This window comes from Carica papaya, chromosome 6, assembly GCF_054855325.1.
Source record: "Carica papaya isolate Zhongbai chromosome 6, ASM5485532v1, whole genome shotgun sequence".
NCBI lineage: Eukaryota > Viridiplantae > Streptophyta > Magnoliopsida > Brassicales > Caricaceae > Carica > Carica papaya.
The window spans coordinates 9,010,318-9,032,569 of record NC_142314.1 but is presented as its reverse complement, the minus strand read 5'-3'; the positions used below and the strand labels follow the sequence as shown (position 1 = coordinate 9,032,569).

Sequence of the window (22,252 nt, the reverse complement as noted above, 5' to 3'; positions counted from 1 at the left end):
TAAATCTGTTAGCCCGAGTGATGGAAGTTCTAGACTGTCTGTTTGATCTGGCTGTCCTTTCTCAGGGTGACTATGTTGGTTCAATGCGAGCTGCACGGGAGTTCAGCTCAAGAATTTCGGAGTCTTTGAAGGTTTGAATTAGGCCTTGTGTAGATGTACCTTTATCTTAGACTTCAGCAATTTTATCAATAATCTCTGAACATTAACTATTGCCAGAAGAGATTGGAATAGATGCTTACCGTCCCAAGACCTGGAGCATAGTGCTGTTTGATACTGAAATACTTCAGATTTACATGATTCTGACAACTTCTCTGATGCAGATGGATGTCTTTCCATATTCAGTCTTTTACATATTCTTTGAGCAGTACCTGGACATCTGGAGGGTGGCTCTGATCAACATTGCTATCGCACTTGGTTGGTATCTTAAGACATTGTTGTAAAATTTTGCATCTTTGAAGTAGTTCTGTTCGATACAACAGTCTCTTTATCCTTTATGACTGGGATATTTTCTTTTCAACATTCTTATGCCTTATTTATTTTTCTATTCTTGTAGAATGTTGTAACTTAAATAAGAAAATTAAACTATTTTTTTGTTAAGGAAAGGTTAAATTACGTTTGAGGGTATAAGGGTAAAAATACACTTTATGTAATTAATTGTGATCATATTTATTTTTCATTTTAGAAAATCTATATATATAGGATTGTAATATTTAATAAAATATACAAACTATTTTTAACATAATATCAGAGCTCTAGGTTAAAAAATCTTAAACTATTTTACAAACCTTGTTCGGTGTTTATTACCAAAATAAGAAAATTGTGAAAAGAGTTAGCCTTCATTATTGGCCACCACAACCTTAGTTGTTGTCCACCATAGATCAGCCATCTCTCCACAAATAGACATCGTAGCTAGCCATCTCCACCAAGATCAAGATTCATTGCCCCATCCAATTTGCCTAGATGTGCACAGGCTAATCGTGGTTGCTCTCAGTCGTGCGGTTGACTCATACGTGCACAACACAGCCATTGTCGCTCTCAGTAGCACATTTTGCCCAGATGCGCAACCCTAGCTGCCACATTAACGGATGCCTCAACCGCATTGCAGACCAGTCTGCACCTCGCTCTTGACAGGGTTGTAAATCTATCTGGGGACCGCTTCTTAGCGCACTGTTTCTCTATGCAACTGTCCACCCTGTCGGCCTAGCACCCGCCACTCCCTGCACTAGAAACGTACTATGATATGGTGGTCAATCGTTCCTCTAAATCTTTGCTCATTCCTAGCAGCTTCCCTAGCCATGTCTAGCTTGTCTAAGTCTAAATTCACTAATGTCAGAGGGTACATCTCAATCCAAAGACTCAGACTCCCACATGGGAAATATCACCAGCGAATGTCAGCTAATTCAGGTTGCCTAGATGTTCATAGGAAAAGATTTAAGTTGGTCTCAATTAGTTCGGACCACTCTCAAAGGAAAAGATATGTGCAACCATCTCCTCCGTACCAAACTAAAAATCCAGAGACCCCACATTTGATTCATGGGATCAAGAAGATTTTATAATCATGGCATTGATCTAGAGCTCCAAGGCTTCAGAAATAAGGAAAACCATATTATTCCTATGTACGGTAAAAGCAATGTAGGATAGAATTAACAAAATCTACTTGAAAGTTGAGGACATTGCTCAAATTATTGATATGACGTTCAAGACTGATACAACACCGCCACGCAGATTGCATAGAAGATTGGTTCCCAACCCACGGTTTGTAGAAGAAAAATAAGGGAAATGTGAGGAAATTGCAGAACCAAGAAATCTGCACACTATCAACTAGCTGTTAAGCATTTGTTGTTATATCTTCTGTTTAGATTTCGATTGTTAGTGGCTGAATTATGGGACTGCTTTGCCTATAAATTCACCACATCTGCAAATAAATTCGATTCATTAGTAAAAGTAAGAAATTGTGGTTTCCTTTGCATCCGAAGCAAAGAACAAAAATTTCTATTCTTTATTTTGTTTTGATTGGGACCCATCAGTGGTATCAGAGTAGGTTCACCATGTTAACCAATAAGGAGAGAATAGAAAACCTGGAGCACAGCGTTGGCGATATTCAGGACCACCTGAGTCGCATGGAACTAGGCACGACCGACAAGCTCCATAAGTTGGAAGATGTCGTCCGACGGTTGATGGACACCCTCGTGCTCAATTGAGAGAGTTCTAGCAGTCACCAAACGAACCTTCCTTTGTCCACAAGACCCAGCCGAGAGGACCCCACCGAAAGAACTGACAGAAGCTGACCGGCGTTCTACTCATGAATCACGAAGCTCGATTTCTCCACTTATTCGGGCGACGACCCGATGGAATGGCTCAACCGAGTCGAGTAGCTCTTCGAATTTTAGCACACCAACGAGGAGCATAAGGTCTCCTTCGCTTCCTTCCACCTTGAAGGCGAAGCAAATCAATGGCTCTAGTTAAAGAAAGCTTATAGGAAAGAAGGGAGAACAGCGACATGGACTGAATTTGTGGAGGAACTTTGGACCCGTTTCGGGCCGACCAAAGGAGAAGACTTTTATGAGGCCCTCTCCCATATCAGACAGATAGCCCACTGAGAGAATACCAGTAGGAGTTTGAAATGCTCGGGAACCGAGTTCAGAGCTAGATCCAAAAGGCTCTCATTGGGACGTTCATGGGCGGGCTTAAGCCCAAAATAACAGATTGATGTTAAGGCCTAAGTCCTTGAAAGAGGCGATCAACTTGGCTTGCATGAGAGTAGAGTAACTGGGCCGGCAACGTAATCGGATCGGACGCAAATTGGTACCCAACCCAACCGGTAACCTGCCTTCCCAAGTGTCTCAAACCCTAGCCCTCGATACTGGTTGACTGAGACTCCTTGCCTGGGGAGGGATGCAACACTGGCGCGCCTAAGGCCTTTGCTTCCATTGCATCAAGTGGTTCACGGTGGGCTATAAATGCTGCCGCTCCCAGCTCTTGATCTTGGAATTGACCAACGAAGAGGACAAAGACGCAATAGGGGATGGAGCACCAAGAATCTCCCTCCACACCATCACCGGGTGGCCGACCACTCGAACCATGAGGGTCGCTGTTATTATCCAAGGGCACGCAGTGATGATCCTCATCGACAGCAGCTCCACTCACAATTTCATCAGTGAGCGGGTAGCCAATTAGCTTCGCCTACCAATCAAGTCCACTCCGCCCTCCTCGGTCCAAGATGCAGATGATCGTCCTCTCCGATGCCATGGCTGGTGAAAACATGTCGGTCATACTCTTCATCTTGATGATTTACTACTTACCTGGTTAGATTTGGTTTTGAGTGTTCAATGGCTAGAGAAATTGGGGTCGGTCGAGTGTGATTGGAAACAACTCACAATGAGCTTCCAATGGGGCAGTTGCTGTTGGATGTTGCGCGGCTTGGACGCCCCGACCATCCAACTTGCTTCCATCAGAGAGGTGGCCCGAGAGGTAGGCTGAACGGACTCTGTGTGCACCATTTATTGGTTGGTAGGACCATCAAGGGTGAACAGAAAAATAGCCAGGGAGGCCGAGAGCATACTGGACATGCTGAAACTGCAGGCCAAGTATCATGACGTGTTTCGAGTGCCTGACCAACTGCCACCAACAAGGTAGATTGACTATCATATCAACCTCAAAGAAGGAAAGGAACCGGTCAACATAAGGCCTTACCGGTACGCACCATCAAGGGTGAATGGAAAAATAGCTAGGGAGGCCAAGAGCAGACCAGACATGCTGAAACTCCTGGCCAAGTATCATGACGTGTTTCGAGTGCCTGACCAACTGCCACCAGCAAGGGAGATTGACCACCATATCAACCTGAAAGAAGGAAAGGAACCGGTCAACGTAAGACCTTACCGGTACGCACACTTTTAAAAATTTAAAATTGAGAAATAGGTTAATGATATATTTCAGAATGGGCTAATCCGACCGAGTACTAGCCCCTTCTCCTCCCCAGTTTTGTTAGTCTGAAAGAAAGACGACATTTGACGCTTCTACACCGATTACAGATCTTTGAATTCAGTCAGTATCAAAGACCACTTTCCCATTCCAACAATCGACGATATGCTAGATGAATTGTATGGGGTAGCCTATTTCACCAAACTTGATTTGACCGCAGGATACCACCAAGTCAGAGTATACCCCGATGACATTCTTAAAACTGCTATCCGCACCCATATGGTGGCCACTATGAGTACTTGATGATGTCCTTCGGCTTATGCAATGCGCCATCAATCTTCCAAGCCATTATGAACTTTATCTCTCTAGCACACTTCCGTAAGTTTGTACTTGTATTTTTTGATGATATCTTAATCTATAACTCATACTGGACTTCGCATCTTGTTCATGTCAAGCAAGTGTTCAAGATTCTCAAGAAACCCTAGTTCTATGTGAAACGAAAAAAGTGTACATTTGAGGCCCAAAAGCTTGAGTATTTAGGATATATTGTCATCGCTCAAGGAGTCAAGTTAGATCCAACTAAGATACAAGCATTGTTAATTTGGGCACGACCATCCACCATCACAGAACTCTGAGGATTCTTGGGGTTGACAGGATACTACTGAAAGTTCTTTCGAGACTATGACATTAATCGCCTAACCCCTCACCCAGTTACTTAAAAATGGACAAGCTCTAATTTCCACATCAACACTAGCATTGCCAAACTTCAATGATCCCTTTGTGATAGAGACGAACGCATCAGCGAATGGTATAGCTGCAATATTATCGCAACAAGGTCAGTCTATTGCGTATATGAGCTGTTCCTTGGGTGTTGCCAAACAAACATGGTCAACATACGCTAGGGAAATGCTAGCTATAGTGGTGGCAATCAGACTTTGGCAACTGTATTTACTGGGAGAAAAGTTTTTTATGCAGATGGACCAAGTCAGTTTAACATACCTCCTGAATCAGCGAATTACCACCCCGGAATGATAGAAGTGGGTTTCTAAGCTCATGAGATATGATTATGAGATTATCTATAAGCCGGGGAAAACAAATTCAACTGGCGATGCACTCTCCCGGAAAGAAGGCAGCCCTACTATCAATGCTATTTCCATTCCGCAAAGTAGTATTTGGACCCAGATACAAGATGTAGCAACATGTCACACCTATATGCAGAAAATTGGCAGTTTGGCTACAGAGCCTTATGGATGGAGAAATGGATCGATTTATTTCCACAATCGATTCGTAGTTCCTCCCAACTCCTTTGTCATTCCCCCAACTAATAAAGGAGTTTCACGACTCACCAGTAGGTGGCCACTCAGGGAGACTAAGAATTTATAAAAGGATAGCACAACAGTTCTATTGGCTGTCGATGTACAAGGATGTACAGAAATATGTGTCAGCATGTGACATCTGCCAAAAGGCCAAAGCGAACACCTTGGTACCAGTAGAGCTCTTGCAACCATTAATAATACCTTGCCAAGTATGGGATAATATTACAATAGATTTTATCGAAGAACTCCCTTCTTCCAACGAAAGAAACACCTGCGGGTAGTCATTGACTGATTAAGCAAATCAACTCACTTCGTAGCTTTGACACATCCGTACATAGCAAAAGGGGTAGTAAAAAAATTTATCCAGAACATCTTTAAGCTACATGGCATACCGTGCTCCATTGTAAGTGACTGAAACCCTATCTTCATTAGTCATTTTTGGTAAGAATTTTTTAAGCTATTAGGTACTGAACTCAAGATGAGCTTAGATGGACAGTCCATCCAAAGTAGTTAATCTATGTGTCAAACAATATCTCCGATATCTTGTCCATCAGCACTCCCGGAAATGGAGCACCTTACTCCCATAGGCTGAATTTTGGTACAACACCACCTTCCACTCTTCTATTGGCATGATCCCTTTTCAAGCATTGTATGACAAACTGGTCCCTGCCATTCTGCATTACCAGATTGGCTCCACACCAGTCAATGAGGTGGATCAGCAACTCACCAACCAGGACCAACTACTAAAGCAACTTAAGATCAACCTACCGGCTGCCAGAAATAGAATGCAACAGATGACCATTAAAAAAAGGCGAGATGTGGAACTAAATAAAGGCGATTGGGTGTTTCTCAAACTCCAACCTTATCGCCAACAGACCGCCTTCAAGAGAGCATTCCAGAAATTAACTGGCAAATATTATGGACCCAATCAAATCATGCAGCAAGTAGGACTGCAGCTTACAAGCTCAAATTGCCAGAAGGAATCCGTATTCACCTGGTCTTCTGTGTTTCCATGCTCAAACATAAATTGGGGGAGTTGGTAAACCTAAATACAGAATTGCCACCAACTAATGCAAACAGGGATAGCACACTCCAACAAGAAGCTATCATTGACACCTGTTGGCCTAAAAATGCCCTAAGCTTGTTGAAGAAAACTTAGTCAACTTCCCACTGAAGATGCAACATGGGAGAACACTCAAGAATTAAAGACTTAAGTTTTTTGAGCTTAACGTTGAGGACGGGATTCTTATAAAAGGGGAGGATATTGATACAACACCACCACGCAGATCGCGGAAAAGACCAGTTCCCAACCCACAATTTGCAGAAGAAAAATAACGGAAATGTGAGAAAATTGCAGAGCCAAGAAATCTGCACACTATCAACTAGCCGTTAAGCATTTGTTGTTATCTTTTCTGTTTAGATTTTGATTGTAAATGGCTGAATTATAGGACTGTTTGCCTATAAATTCACCACAGCTGCAAATAAATTCGATTCATCAGTAAAATTAAGAAATTGTGGTTTCCTTTGCACCCGAAGCAAAGAACAAAAATTTTCATTCTTTATTTTGTTTTGATTGGGACCCATCAAAGAGATGGTCCACCAAATAAGGGAATAGGTCAGTAGATGAATATTTTAACATGTTAAAATAGTGTAAGGAACTAGACCAGTACTACAGCTTGATCATGGATGGCAGTAAAGATGCAGCCCATCTTAAAATGTTTGTAGAAAAAAGGTTGTGCCTATTAATTTCTAGCATTACTAAATCTTGAATATAAACGACTAAGAATTCATCACTTAATGAGATAATTTTTATTGTGACAATAGGATAGAGTAAGAAAATGATTAAAAACCTTAATCAATAGTTCAGTTCTGATCTCACGAGGTCGCAAACCTCGGCAACAAATAAAGAAGGTAAAACACTATGAGAACTCCACTTCCAGAACAGATAACATGGACAATATACAGTTTAACTTTTGTAAAAAGTCCAGACATACCAAAGAGTAAATGTTGAAAATTGCACAGCAAGATAATACCTTCAACAAACAGTGGGGATATAAAATTAACACAAAGAAGATTCTAAAAAGGATCATATGACCAACCCACAGGAAGAAGAAATATTTGCCAATTTCATAGCTTTCAAAACTAAAATTGAATGATTGCGAAGTCAATTGAAGGACCTTGAAAAACACACAGGTACAAATGTAATAAAATACTTAAGCATCCTTTTTTTCACATGGTTTAAATGTTTGAGATAAACCCTTTAAAAATTCTTCGACTGTAGGCTTAGGAGTCAGAAATCATATAGTTAATAATTCTAAACAATTTTATACATATTTTTCCTATCCAAGTAATTAGAATAATGTCTCTGCAAATGGTTCCTCCAAGATTATTACAGATAAGGAAAACATTAAGTTTAGTCCTACTGTTGGCTTAGAAAATGTGTTAGATGTTCTTAAACTGTGCTTTAATCTTGTATCGAGCAACAAGTTATCATAAGATTTAAACTACAAGTAACATTTGGCTCTTGTTATTGTAATTTTCAAGACTAAAACTCAAGAAAAATGTATGGATGTGTTAAAACCAGAAACAAACTCTACTACTTGGATGTACTTAGGGAATATTTCTCTACTATTACTACCAACCTCACACATAAGATTTGGCTCTACCATAAAAGATTTAAATGTCCATCATTTTTTATTTTGAAGGCTTGTTTCTGTGGAGATATGGGATTATAATTAAATGCCAAGATTAGTGGGATAAAAACTATGAAAATATGGGATTATAATTAAATGTCAAGATTATTAGGATTCAATTAGGATCAGTTTCTGATTTTAGGAAAAGAAAATATTTCTTAATTAGTTGTTGTTTTCTTCTTTAATACCTAGAGATATTGACTACATAATTTGTGACTACAATTTAGGAATTTAATTTGTATATATACCCTCATTCTGCATCCAAAATTTACATAAGAAATAAACAATATTTCTACATGGTATCAGAGCTGTAGATCTAAACCACCGGAACAAAACAAAAAAGGGAAGAAACTTTCTCTCACCCATGGCAAGCAAAACGGAAGGTTCAATCTCAAAGGTAACCTCCAGACCTGAAGCAGTCCATTTCGGTAGTATCAGCATCACAGAAGGCATCATTCTTTTTATAACCGGTCATAAACTCAATGGGCAGAATTTTGTTCAATTGCTACAGTCCGTCCGGTTATTCATCTACGGGAAAGGAAAAGAAGAGTACCTTACAGGAGCCGTTGTTCAATCGAAGGAAGATGATCCAGGACACTGAACCTAAAAACTCGAAAACAATATGGTGATGTCTTGGTTAATTAATTCTATAACCAATAATATAGGAGAAAACTTTATGTATTATGGCACGGCAAAGGTGATATGGGATGCACCTAGAGAAACCTACTCCAACATCGACAATACCTCTGCGATTTTCAAAATCAATAACATTCTCCATGACCTTCGGTAAGGAGATTCAACTGTTACTGAATATTTGAATATCCTTACAAGGTATTGACAACAACTTGATGTTTATGAAGAAGTGATATAGAAGTGTCTCGAAGATCAACTCCTATACAAGAAGGTCGATGAAAAGGAACACATCAAAAAATTCTTATTTGGCCTCAATAAGAATTTGGATGAGGTACGTTGAAAAGTCTTAAGTATTAAGCCGTTATTTAGTGTTAGAGAAATGTTTTCTGAAATTCGTAGAAGAGAAAACAGACAAAAATCATGCTTTGAATATAAAACTCTTTAAAAAATTTTGAGAAGTCAGTTCTGGCTGCACAAGAAACTCAATTCAACAATAATAACAACCAAACAAAGAAGAATCGCTCATGGTGTGACCATTGTAAGAAATCTGGACATATAAAGGAGACTTGCTGGCATCTACACAGTAAACTTGCCGATTGGAAACATTATTGGTCACAGCAAAACCGAGGAGGTCGAGGTTATACCGCTACAACTAAAGAAGACAAACCTAACACGAACTCTAGTGGTACTGCAGCAGGCACAAATTATAGTCCATTTAACAAAGAACAACTGGAGGCACTGCAGAAAATGTTCCAATAGACTCAACGATCCTCTGGACCAACCAGTGGTACTGCATATGTAGCCCAAAAAGGTATTTGTTCTCATGCCCTTAACATTAAACAAAAAAATCACACTATATGGATAGTGGATTCTGGAGTATTAGATCACATGATTTGAAATCTCATAGTTGTTTATGAATATACATCCTGCCATGATAATTCCTAGTTCGAATTGCCTTTGGAACTCTTTTAAGGATAGTTGATATAGGTTCTCTCATTATTTCTAAGGATATTATCCTTCACTCTGTACTCTATGTATCGAAATTGGATTACAACTTATTGTCTATAAGTAGACTAATGTAGGATTTTAATTGTGTTACTAAATTTCTTCCACACATGTGAGAATTTTAGGACTTGAACTCTGCGAAGATGATTGACAATGCTGAAGTGTGTGTTGAACTTTATCTCTTGAGAGCCAAGGAGATTTAAAAACTACCAATGAAAGACTGCTTGTGTAGTTGATAGCCTTAGTATCCAACTAGATAGTGTTGTTATGTTATAGCTCTATCGATTAGGCCACCCAAACTTCTTGTATCTCAAAAAATTATATCTATCATTATTCAACAAAAGGTCCAGAAAATTTCAATGCAAAATATGTCAGTTGTCCAAATACACTCGCAATTCGTATTCTATTTAACCTTACAAATCATCTCATCCATTTTCCTTGGCGCATAGTCATGTTTGCAAGGCCTCCAAAATCAACATTACCGGTTTTAGGTGGTTTGTCACATTTGTTGATGACCATACATGACTGACTTGGGTACTCCTCATGAAAGAGAAATTAGAAGTAAAAGAAATATTTGAAAACTTTAACAAGATGACTCAAACACAATTTCAGACAAAAATTCAAGTCCTTCGAACAGACAATGCTCGAGAATACTATCACTACATACTCAAGCCATATCTGTTGGAAAATGGTATCGTGCATCAAAGCTCGTGTATTGATACTCCACAGCATAATGGAGTTGCTGAAAGGAAAAATAAACATTTAATGAAAGTGGCAAGGTCACTCATGATAGCTTCAAATGTGCCAAAACAATTCTGGGGTAAAGCAGCACTTATAACAACCTAATTGATTAACCGAATGCCTTCTAGAATTCTCAAATTTAAAACCCCATCTCAGTCTTTCTCACTGCAAATCTATCTATTCGAATAATCTCATCTATCTCAGTCAAGGTATTCGAATGTACTGCATTTGTTCACATTTATAAGTTCCAACATAGTAAACTCGATCCAAAAGCTATTAAATGCATCTTTTCAGATTACTCATCAAACCAAAAAGATACAAATGCTACTCTCTTACAACTAAGAAATTTGACACCTCCATAAATGTCATATTTTTTAAAAATCAACCTTTTTATCCCAACAAAGCAATTTAAGTAGAGAACTGATCCATAGATGAATTCTATTTTTGGGAAGCCAAAACCAATACCACCTCTTCTTCGAGTTTATCAATACCTCCACAAATAATTGCTACTCTTCCTATCATTGAAAATCCTAAAAACAATTTTCCTCCCGTCACTCCCAAATCAACTAAACAAGGCAATAAAGAGGTAACAGTCTATTCAAGAAGAAAACATAAAGAAAAAATCGAGAAACCTCCTCAAAAGGAGTAAGAGGAGAGTACACCACTTGAGCAAAACCAAGAATTGGACCGATATTCAAACAATATGGACTCATGACAAGATAACATGATTCATGATCTAGACTCTAATAATGACCTGAATGATTTTAATTAATTTATTGCTTTAAGAAAAGGGATAAGATCTCGTGTTAAGCATCCAATCAGTAACCATGTGCATTCTGGAAAATTTTTACAACATTTTCAGGCATTATTACTTCTGTCGAAGACAATCATATTCCATCCAACATCCAAGAAGCACTTAAACAACCTGAAGGGAAATCTACTGTTCAGGAAGGAATACAAACCTTGGAGAAAAATGAAATATGAGAATTTTCAAAACTGTCAGAGGATAAGAGGCATGTTGGATGCAAATAGATATTCACTGTAAAATATAATCCGGATGCAAGCATAAACAAGCACAAAGCACGACTATTAGCTAAAGGGTTTGCTCAATCATATCAAATTGATGATGAAGAAACATTTGCACCAGTAGTAAAACTCAACTCCATCAGAGTGTTACTATCAGTGGCAGTAAATTTGGATTGGAATTTGCACCAACTTGATATCAAAAATGCATTTCTAAACAGAGAACTAGAAGAGGCAGTTCACATGAAGATTCCGCCAGATATGGAAACACCAAAAAATGCAGGGAAAGTGTGCAAGTTGATAAAGTCTCTATATGGCCTAAAGCAGTCACTTACGGCCTAGTTTGATCAACTAACCAGAGTTCTAAAGAAGCATGGATTCACCCAATGCCAAGCAAAGCACACACTATTTGTAAAGTATTCTAAGGAAGGTAACTTGGCTTTATTCATTATTTATGTTGATGATATTATAATTACAAGAAACGATGAAAAAGGGATAGAAAGTCTCAAGAAACTGCTAGTAAGAGAATTTGAAATTAAAGACCTTGCACAACTTAGATACTTTCTCGACATGGAAGTTGGCCAAACCAAAAAGGGAATTGTGGTCACACAGAAAATATGTCCTTGATCTACTTCAAAAAACTGGAATGCTAGTATATAAACTAATAGACACATTTATGGACCCTATGGGCAAGATTAATGAAGATACTGAAAGTCGTCAAGCTGATAAAGATAGGTAGCAAAGATTAGTGAGAAAGTTGATCTACTTAACTCACACAAGGCTCGATATTGGTTTCTCTGTTAGCATGGTAAGTCACTATATGAACAACTAACTAGGAGACACATGAAGACTATATACAGAATTTTACAGTATCTCAAGAAAAGTTCGGGTAGAGGGCTTTACTTTAAGAAAACCTCAAGTAGGAAAGTTGACATATTCATTGATGCAAATTGGGCAGGATCCTTAACTGATTGAAGATCAACTACTGGTATTGTTCTTATGTGTGGAGGAACTTGATAACTTGGGGAAGCAAAAAGCAATTCGTAAAGGCAAGAACTAATACAGAGGCAGAATTAAGGGCAATAACTCATGTAATATGTGAAGGAATATGGCTCCAACGAATACTCAAAGAATTTAGAATTACATTAAATCTAATTATGACAATTTTATGTGATAATAAGGCTGTCATAAGTACTGCAAAGAATTTTGTTCAACACGATTGATTTGAAGCATGTCGAGATAGACCGCCGATTCATCAAAGAAAAGATTGAAGGAGGAACAGTCAGACTTATGTTTACTCCATCTAACTGCCAAACAGCAAAATATTTTGACAAAGACAATTCCAAAAATCAAGCTGTGGAAATATGAAGAGCAAGTTAGGAATGCTAAACATCTACCACCCAACTTGGAGGGGAGTGTAGAAATGTGGAATTACGATTAAATACTAAAATTAGTGGGATTCAGATTATGAAAATATGATATTACGATTAAATGTCAAGATTAGTCAGATTCAGTTAGAATCAGTTTTTGATTTTAAGGAAAAAAAAATTTCTTAATTAATTGTTGTTTCTTTCTTTAGTACCTAGAGATATTGACTGCATAATTTGCAACTACAATTTAGGAATTCAACTTGTATATATACCCTTATTCTATATCCAGATACGTAAGAAATAAACAATATTTTTACAGTTTATCTTGCTTAAGAATTCAGAATATGAAAATTTATATTGTTATATATGTAAATTTTCAAAACATAAGCATAACATTTCTCATTAGTTATTGTAAAGAGTTAGGAAAAATATTTAAATATTTCTTATTTCGTTCCAATAGAGTTAGGGGTATATATACATACAGATAGATTCATATATGGTAACCAATATAAATTACCCTATTAATTTGCTGCCTAATTATGCTAATATATTTGGGAAGGTAATCATGCTATTATATAGAGAAAATCATGCTATTATATAATAGAACATTCTATATTATTCTAACATTTTCCTCAAACTGAAATATAGATATTAATCATACCCAGTTTATTACGAAGATATTCAATCTGTGTTCCGTTCAAAGACTTTGGAAATATGTCACCTATTTATTCTCATGTCTTCACTTAACTAGTAGATATCAAGTTTTTCTAAATTTTCTCATGGATGAAGTGATAATCAATCTCGATGTATTTGGTTCTCTCATGATACATCGGATTTGAGGTAATGTGAAGGACAGCCTAATTATCGTACCAAAATTTTACGATTTAATTGCTTTTACTAGCTCTTTAATTGTTTTTATAGATTCAACTTTCAAATTCAAGACAGTTAAAGAGGTTTTGAATCACCCTGGTTAGCGTAATGCAATGCTTGAGGAGATAAATATTCTTAATGATAATTATACTTGGGATTTGGTCGATTTACCTAAAAAAAAAATTATTGTGGGGTGCAAATGAGTATTTGCAGTATAAGTGAATTCATATGGCTTTATGGCGAGACTTAAAGGTAGACTCGTAGCGAAAGACTATGTTTAAACTTATGGGATGAATTATTCTAATACGTTTTCTTCAGTGGCCAAACTTACCTTAATCTATTTATTCACCTCTATTGTAGCCTCCCAAGACTAACTCTTACATTAATTGAACATTAAAAATATATTTTTTCATTGTGATTTCTTAAAAGAAGTGTATATGCAGCAATAACCTGGATTTGTTGTTCAGGAAGAGTACAAGAAAATCTGTCATTTAAAGAAATTTTTGTATGGTTTGAAATAGAGTCCCCATGCGTGGTTTGATAAGTTTAGTGAAATAGTTTATGAGTTTGGATTGAAGAAGAGTAAGTGTGATCATTTAGTCTTTTATACACAATCAACAGGTAGTATTACAATTCTTGATGGTTATGTTGATGATTTTGTTATTACAGGAGATAATCATGCATAAATGTCTTCTCTCAAGTCATTCTTGCATACAAAATTTCATTTCAAAGATTTTGGATAATTAAAATACTTCTTGGGGATTAAATTAACAACAAATGACTTCCCTTTAGCCGAAGATCACCACAGATCTGTGATGCACCCAAATCCAAGTAGATCTAAACCACCAGGACAAAACAAAAAAGGGAAGAAATTTTCTCTCACCCATGGCAAGCAAAACGGAAGGTTCAATCTTAGAGGTAACCTCCAGACCTGAAGCAGTCCATTTCGGTAGTATCAGCATCACAGAAGGCATCATTCTTTTTATAACCGGTCATAAACTCAATGGGCAGAATTTTGTTCAATTGCTACAGTCTGTCCGGTTATTCATCTACGGGAAAGGAAAAGAATACCTTACAGAAGCCGCTGTTCAATCGAAGGAAGATGATCCAGGACACTGAACCTAAAAACTCGAAAACAATATGGTGATGTCTTGGTTAATTAATTCTATAACCAATAATATAGGAGAAAACTTTATGTATTATGGCACGGCAAAGGTGATATGGGATGCACCTAGAGAAACCTACTCCAACATCGACAATACCTCTGCGATTTTCGAAATCAATAACATTCTCCATGACCTTCGATAAGGAGATTCAACTGTTACTGAATATTTGAACATCCTTACAAGGTATTGACAACAACTTGATGTTTATGAAGAAGTGATGTAGAAGTGTCTCGAAGATCTACTCCTATACAAGAAGGTCGATGAAAAAGAACACATCTAAAAATTCTTATTTGGCCTCAATAAGAATCTGGATGAGGTACGTTGAAGATATTTACACCAATAGTCAAGACGAACATTGTGCAAATCTTGTTGTCGTTAGTTGTTCATTTTAATTGACAACTATAATATGTGAAAAATGTCTTCCTAATGGAGATTTCATAAGAAGAAATCTACATGAATATTCGAGCAAGTTTAACAAAAAAGTAAGACCAAATAAGGTATGTAAACTGGAGAAGGCACTGTATGAAGTCAACCAATCATCAAGAACATGGTTTAGCTGGTTTACAAGGATGATAATAAACCTAAGATTAAGCAGGCTCAAGGAAACCACATTCTGTTCGTCAAGCACTTAAAGACATGGGGAGTTACAACTCTCCTGGTATATGTTGATGACATTATTGTGATAGGATATGGTGAGAATAAAAAATTAATGCTAAAACAATACCTGATAAGAGAATTTGAAATTATGGAATTGAGTAAGTTGAAATATATTCTTGAAATTGAAGTTATCTCCTCAAAATTCAGGATCTTTATTTCTTATCTAAAATATATTCATAACTTGTTAAGAGATACTAACAAATTAATAGTTAAACCAGCTAATTTTCCTATTGATCCCAATAACAAATTAGGAATAGTAAAAGAAGACAATCAGTAAACAAGAAAATGTATTAGAGTATTTATTTGGAAGATTGATATCTTTGTCCCATATAAGAGCAGACATCGCTTATACAGTGAGTGCTATAAGTCAATTAATGTGCAACCGAAAGAAGTGTACTTATAAGCAGCCTATAGAGTACTAGTTTACTTAAAAATGTCACTTGGAAAACGAATTATTTTTAGGAAGAGTGACAAACTGCTCCTAGAAATTTATACAGTTGCTGATTATACAGGTTCAACTGTAAATAAAAGATCTACCACAGGATGCTATACCTTCATTGGGGACAATGTAGTCACCTAGATAAGTAAGAAATAAAATTTAGTTGTTAGATTAAATGCAAAATCAGAATTCTGAGCAATCACACAAAAGATATGTAAACAATTATAGATGTGAAGAATTTTAGAAGATCTGAGAATTAAGTAAAAACCTCATGTGCTTATACCATGGCGGCAAATCAGCCATAAGCATTGCATACAATTCGGTGTAATATGACCGGACCAAAACTATCAAGATCAATAAACATTTTGTTAAAGAAAAACTTAACGGTGCTCTAATATATATCCTATATATACCTACCAATTATCAATTAGCAGGTTTGTTAACTAAAGGCTTGAGTAATTCAGCATTTCAAGGTTTTATTGATAAGCTTGGAATGGACAACATTATTCCTCAGCTTAAGGATAAGTGTTGAAGAAAAGGGAAATTAGGTTAAATGATATAAAAATAATTAATTAATTGTTTATTTCCTTTTTCATAAAAAAAAAATCTATAAATACATGGTTGTAGTATTCAATCAAATACATATAAAATATTCTTAACACTTTTTTTTATCAACTTAAACTCTTATGCTGTGTTTGCTTCAATTCGTATTCTATTCCCACAAAATTTGCACCACTAATCTGTATATTACTCTTAACATACAGAATAAGAAATGTTTTTTGTGAATCTTATTGTTTAGCCTCACTTTGAATTCCTTGGAGGCGGGAATTCAATTATCACCTTAATTTATAGAAGGTGAATTTCTACGCCAAAGAATTAGAGTGAGGTTGAGGGATGATATGAAGTCACCCTCAGAAAAATTGACCAGTAACTTCCGAACAATTGGCTAGTCACCTAATTACTTCACAGTATCAGAATCTCACCTCTTGTTATTATTCCCCCATTTCTTTCACACAATTGGACATTGGTAGAAAGGATGTTGATTTTTCTTTGGCTTGCATTTGTTTCGATTTGCATTGACATACTAAGATTGGTGTCCCTCTTACACATGAACCTATTAGAATATGCATGATATAATTAGATATTTTTTTTATTAGTTTAAGCTACTCAATAACTGATCATTTAGACTAATTATTTTACACAATGTATCCTTCCTTTACACAGTTTTTACCAAGTCCATTTATTGTTTTGGATCCCTTACTAATGAAGTACTAATGCTGCTTAGTAACATCACTAGCGCAGATTAAAGATCACACAGAAAAGTTTGTGCCCTGGGCTTTTCTTTTGGGGGGCATTTGGCGTCTTACACCAAATCTGGAATACCTCATAAAATATTTCATTGTAAAAATCTTAAAACCAAAAATTAGCATGTTCTATGATGGTTCACCTCTACCACAGTTGAGATAGGTACTGCTATAATCTGCATCATTTCTTGGTCTAGGCTGGTTAATTTATATTGTTCTCTATTTTCTTTACCAAAGAAGAAACTTTTGCATTCTTTTGTTCATTTGTTCTTCATCTGTCTATCATCTTTATTCTTTTTTAACTTGATATCTTCATGAGTAGACTATTACTTTATAGTCAAAGGTGTTTTTGTTCAAGAGTTCACTGGGTACCCTTGTTTGACAATGCTACAGGTGCCATATTTTTTGTTTGTCTGGTTATCACATCCAGGTTTGGATCCTCTTTTCTAGCCTTTTCTTTTCCTTACAGCAGGTTTCCTGCATTAGACTATACACTTATTATGAGGTCAAAATTAAATTTAGTTTAGTCTTATTTCAAAATTTTCAAATTGGTCACTTTGCTACTTTTTGCAATTTTGGCCCTAATACTTTGAAAAAATATCTATATTAGTCTTTAACCTACCAACACCGTCAGTATAAGTACTAAGTGGACCTAGATTAGGTACCTATTGCCTTATGGTTGGAGTATTATATATGTCAGTTATTACGTAATATGTTGATATGTAAAAATAATTTAATTTTTAATTATTCTTAATGAAAAATAAAAAAATAAAAAAAATTAAAACATAATTGAAGAAAAAAAAAAAACCTTTCCTCCTCCTTAGACCATTGACCACCTCAAAACCCATGTTCGCTCACTCTCTTCTCCCCCAACACACCCTCTCCTGTGAGGCCGATGAGCATACTGGCGGCGGGTGCCATTGGCACTCTTGGCTGACAGATCGTGCGGCTAACTCTTGATGATTCACTGGAGAGTGAGTTGGTGGAGAAGAGATTGAGCAAACATGGTTTTAAGGTGGTCGAAGGTCTAAGGAGGAACTTTAAAAAAAAAAAATTAATGTTTTCTTTAATTATTTAATTTTTTATTAAAAATAATTAAAAATTAAATTATTTTTAGATGTAATGCTCAAACCAAAATATGACACATGTATAACCTTGGTCTACATAGAATTTCTACAAACGGTGTTAGTGCGCATTAACGGTTAAGAACTAATGCAAATATTTTTTAAAAGTATAGAAACTAAAATTGTAAAAAAGTAATATACGGACCAAATTGAATATTTTAATTAATATAAGGACCAATTTACTATTTTGGCCCTTTTTATGACCCCTGTACTTTCTGAATTTCGTCACTTCAATTTTCTCTTGAATTGCTTCTAAAATGCAGTTTATGGAGTTCAGCCATCATATTGTTTGTCTTAATGATGATTCTTGTTGATCTCATGGTATGTAATAGTCTTGCGGAAATGGCTTTTACTTATGAGTCCACTCTTCATTACTCCTTTCCTTCACTTCTACTAATTCGGAATGGACTGACTTACTCTAATCATGCAGGGTGTAATGGCAATTCTAGATATTCAACTCAATGCAGTCTCTGTTGTTAACCTGATAATGTCTATCGGGATTGCTGTTGAGTTTTGTGTGCACATATTGCATGCATTCTTGGTGAGTACAGAGTACTAGTCCCTATTGCAGTGCCTTTCTTGAGAGATTTTTCTTTGTTTATGTCTTGTTTTTTTGGTGAAGCTGTGGCCATTGTGAGGCTGGATGATGGTATAAATATAATCCATGGCTGTGGAAATTCCCTGCTTCCACCCTTCTCTGTTATTTTCTATTTTGATTGCTGTGCTCTTTTTTTTTACTGCTTTTTTCAGAAAAAAGAAGTACTATGAGAAAAGAGGGAAGAGAGAAATATAACTAAAGTACGTAAGACATCCTCTAGAAAACCTCCAAAAATAGGAGGCCAACAAAACAAAGGAAAACACTAAATACAAAAAAGACATCAATTTCTTTGTAACAATAAAAAAGATATCTTTAATGCCCCCATGTGTCTTAGTCCACAAAGAATCCAAGAAGGTAAATCTGCCCCAAATATGTCAAAACCCACAAACCAGCAAAAAGAACCCATCTTCAGAGGATCTTAGCACCTTAATCACACAGTAGCCTTTCACAAAATATTAAGAAAAATACTCAAGAAAAAGGGCGGTATGTTCATTAAGCCAAAGGCATTAAAAAGCACAGTCTAAGGTTCCCAAGCTACATAAGGATGTAGAAAAAGGTGGCAACGGGATTCAGCCTTCCGGAAGCACATTAAGTCACGTATGGGGAGAAAGCATGGTTAGTTATGCCTATGAATTTTCAACAAGTCATTTGGTGTTCAAGTTTTTTAAGCATAACAATCCAAGCAAAACCTTTACCTTAAAGAGAATTTTAACCTTCCAAAAAGCACTGGTGAAAATCTCATTTTGGCAACTAGGAATATAAATGAGATAATAAGTGAAGATTCGCAAGTGTAAGCACTTGAGAAGTCTAACCAAATTGTGCTATCAGAAAGAGAAAAACATAACAAGGCTTAAGTAAGTTAAGGTAAGAAAGCATATCAACAAACTCATGATTATTAAGGTTCTTGAAAAACTGCATATTCCAAGAAGCATGTCCCGGAAATGATTAATGAAACTGTAAGTAGAAATAATGTGGCACAAGCAAACGTATAGAGACAAGGAGGTGATCACCAATATGGTTATCTTCCCATAACAAAACACAAGAACCATGGCCCATCCTCCGGCAAGTAAGAGGAATAAAGTTCATAGCTTAAAATGACTCTCCAGGGACTTGTATGAGTTTTGTAACTCCTAGCGTCAGAATTCAGGCCGTCTTTTTGTTTACTATAACTACTCATAATCACCCTATGCCATAGTAAAAAAGTTTCTAGATGAAATCGTCATACCCATTTAGCTAATAAAGAAAAGTTTTTCAACACCAAGTTTCCAACACCAATGCCAACAGCCTTTCTAGGAGAGACAGCACAGATCCCATCTGACTAGATGATCTCTCAAAGCCTTGCCTATCCTGGACCACAGAAAACCCCTCTTTATCCTATAGATGTTCTCTACCACTCCCCTAGACAATACTAAACAAAGGGCTACTCCTCTAGCAATATTAAACGAAGAGAGATAATTGAAAAGGATGCTAGATAAACAGGCTTGAATAAGATTAATACTACCATATAAAGAAAATAGTGCACTCTTACAACAATCAAGTCACCTAGAAATCCGACTGGCCACATGTTGTCATAAGGACCGAGCCCTGCGATTCTGCCCAAAAGAGCATCTAGACAAATGATGTGCTAGGACAACCTGTTACACACAGTTGCCTTAGCAAATGACCTGATCACTACTTTTACTGTTTGCACTCAAACATATTTTTGCATCATTTTCAGTCCCTCTGGCAGCCCCTTCTCTCCCTTACACCTCTGTCAATTCAGGGGCCCCACAGCAAACTTAATATCTATTTCTCTTTGGAGAACCTCTGGTTGTGTTTCCTCTATCATGTTATTTGTATTAAGAGAGCATCATACTTTTCTAATGAATTAAAAGTCCTGTTCGGCTCTCATGCAGGTAAGTGATGGGGATAGGAGTCAACGGGTAAATGAAGCTCTGAGCACCATGGGAGCTTCAGTGTTCAGGTGACTATGTGCTTATAATTGCCCTGATAAGCATGTCTCCCTCCCCTGGTTAATCTTGAACTGATCGTGATCTGTTGGTTATTAAATATTGAGAAATAGACTATAATTGCAAATTATGACCTTTATCCTTTAATGGGACTAGAATATTGTTACTACAATCAGTTTGTAATTTGTTTAGTATCTTTTTTTAGAGATATTGCTTAATGGAAACTCTCTGTGATATGGATATTTGTGTTCAAACTAAATTAAACCGAGAGGAGTTGGAAAGGGATACGGATAGGAAAGTCAAGAGAAAAGATTTTTCTCTCATCCTAACGACTATCTTTTGGGTTACATGGAGGGGAAGAAATAGAAGGGTTTTTGAAAATATTAGCTCTCTTTATTGCAGGATTACATGATTAATTCGAGATTCTATGTACTTTTTTTATTAGGTAACTCTGTACTTTATTTAAGGGTTCATCGGTTACTAATTAATGGAGAGAACTTTTTATTCTGTTGGGGTCATCTGTTACTAATTAATGGAGGGAATTTCTTTTTGATAGAATTAATGGAGGTAGCTTAGGAGATGTTGTGGTTTTCATTTTTGCAAACTGGGTGGCACCCCTTATTGCCTGTGAATTAATTTGTTTTTCTTGAAAAAAGAAAAGATGAAGAAGATGATGACGATCTTTGTGATAGGAACACAGTGAAAATGTCAAATAGTTTTTCTGACTAGCTTTTCTCTTCATAGTTATTGTTGACAACTCAGATGTTCCTTTTCTGTTCTATTTAGTGGAATTACACTCACAAAGCTTGTTGGGGTGATCGTGCTTTGCTTTGCGAGATCAGAGATTTTTGTGGTTCAGTCCCTGCCCTCTCTGCTTTGATTCTTTCTTTTTCTTTTCCTTGTTTGAAGGATTTAATAAGCAGCTTTTATTGCTTTTCAGGTTTATTACTTTCAAATGTACCTGGCATTGGTCATTATTGGTTTCTTGCATGGACTTGTGTTCTTACCTGTAAGTCCAATTGAAGTTCTATGATATCTGTATATGTGCCCTTACTAGTTTCCATTATGACATCATGTAGAGGGAGGATTTCATGATTTGATCTGGACTAGACTGAACTTTGTCTGGTCTGGTTTGGATTCAAATTTTTTTGAAATTTTGATTTTTGGTCTGGAAGGACTGAAAAAGAAATACTCAGATTGATTTATTTTTTTAGTTTTTATTTTTATTGTTAATTTAATTGCTTATTTTGATGATTTTTTAAAAATTTTACACTTAGAAATTAATACAAAGATTATTTATCTTTTTTGCTTTAAAATGTTATTATATGTTAATTTGGAGTTAAAATATGTTCTGAAGAAACACAGACAACAACACGACTTGATTGCTTTTCTCTTATTTTAGTCTTAACTTCAATCCAAAAAATTCCGGTCTTGGGTTTGGTA

General features: G+C 36.4%; 1 protein-coding gene across 1 annotated transcript in view; it reads left to right on the top strand.

The window, feature by feature from the left end:
* The window catches only part of LOC110818927 (Patched family protein), a 71,618-nt gene that overhangs the window by 48,925 nt on the left and 441 nt on the right, over positions 1–22,252 (top strand). The window contains exons 31-38 of the mRNA XM_088222020.1: positions 66–131; positions 321–414; positions 17,532–17,568; positions 18,526–18,583; positions 18,693–18,803; positions 20,756–20,823; positions 21,596–21,662; positions 21,750–21,818. Of these exons, the coding sequence (XP_088078146.1) occupies positions 66–131; positions 321–414; positions 17,532–17,568; positions 18,526–18,583; positions 18,693–18,803; positions 20,756–20,823; positions 21,596–21,662; positions 21,750–21,818 (570 nt within the window). The remainder of the gene's footprint in view (positions 1–65; positions 132–320; positions 415–17,531; positions 17,569–18,525; positions 18,584–18,692; positions 18,804–20,755; positions 20,824–21,595; positions 21,663–21,749; positions 21,819–22,252) is intronic.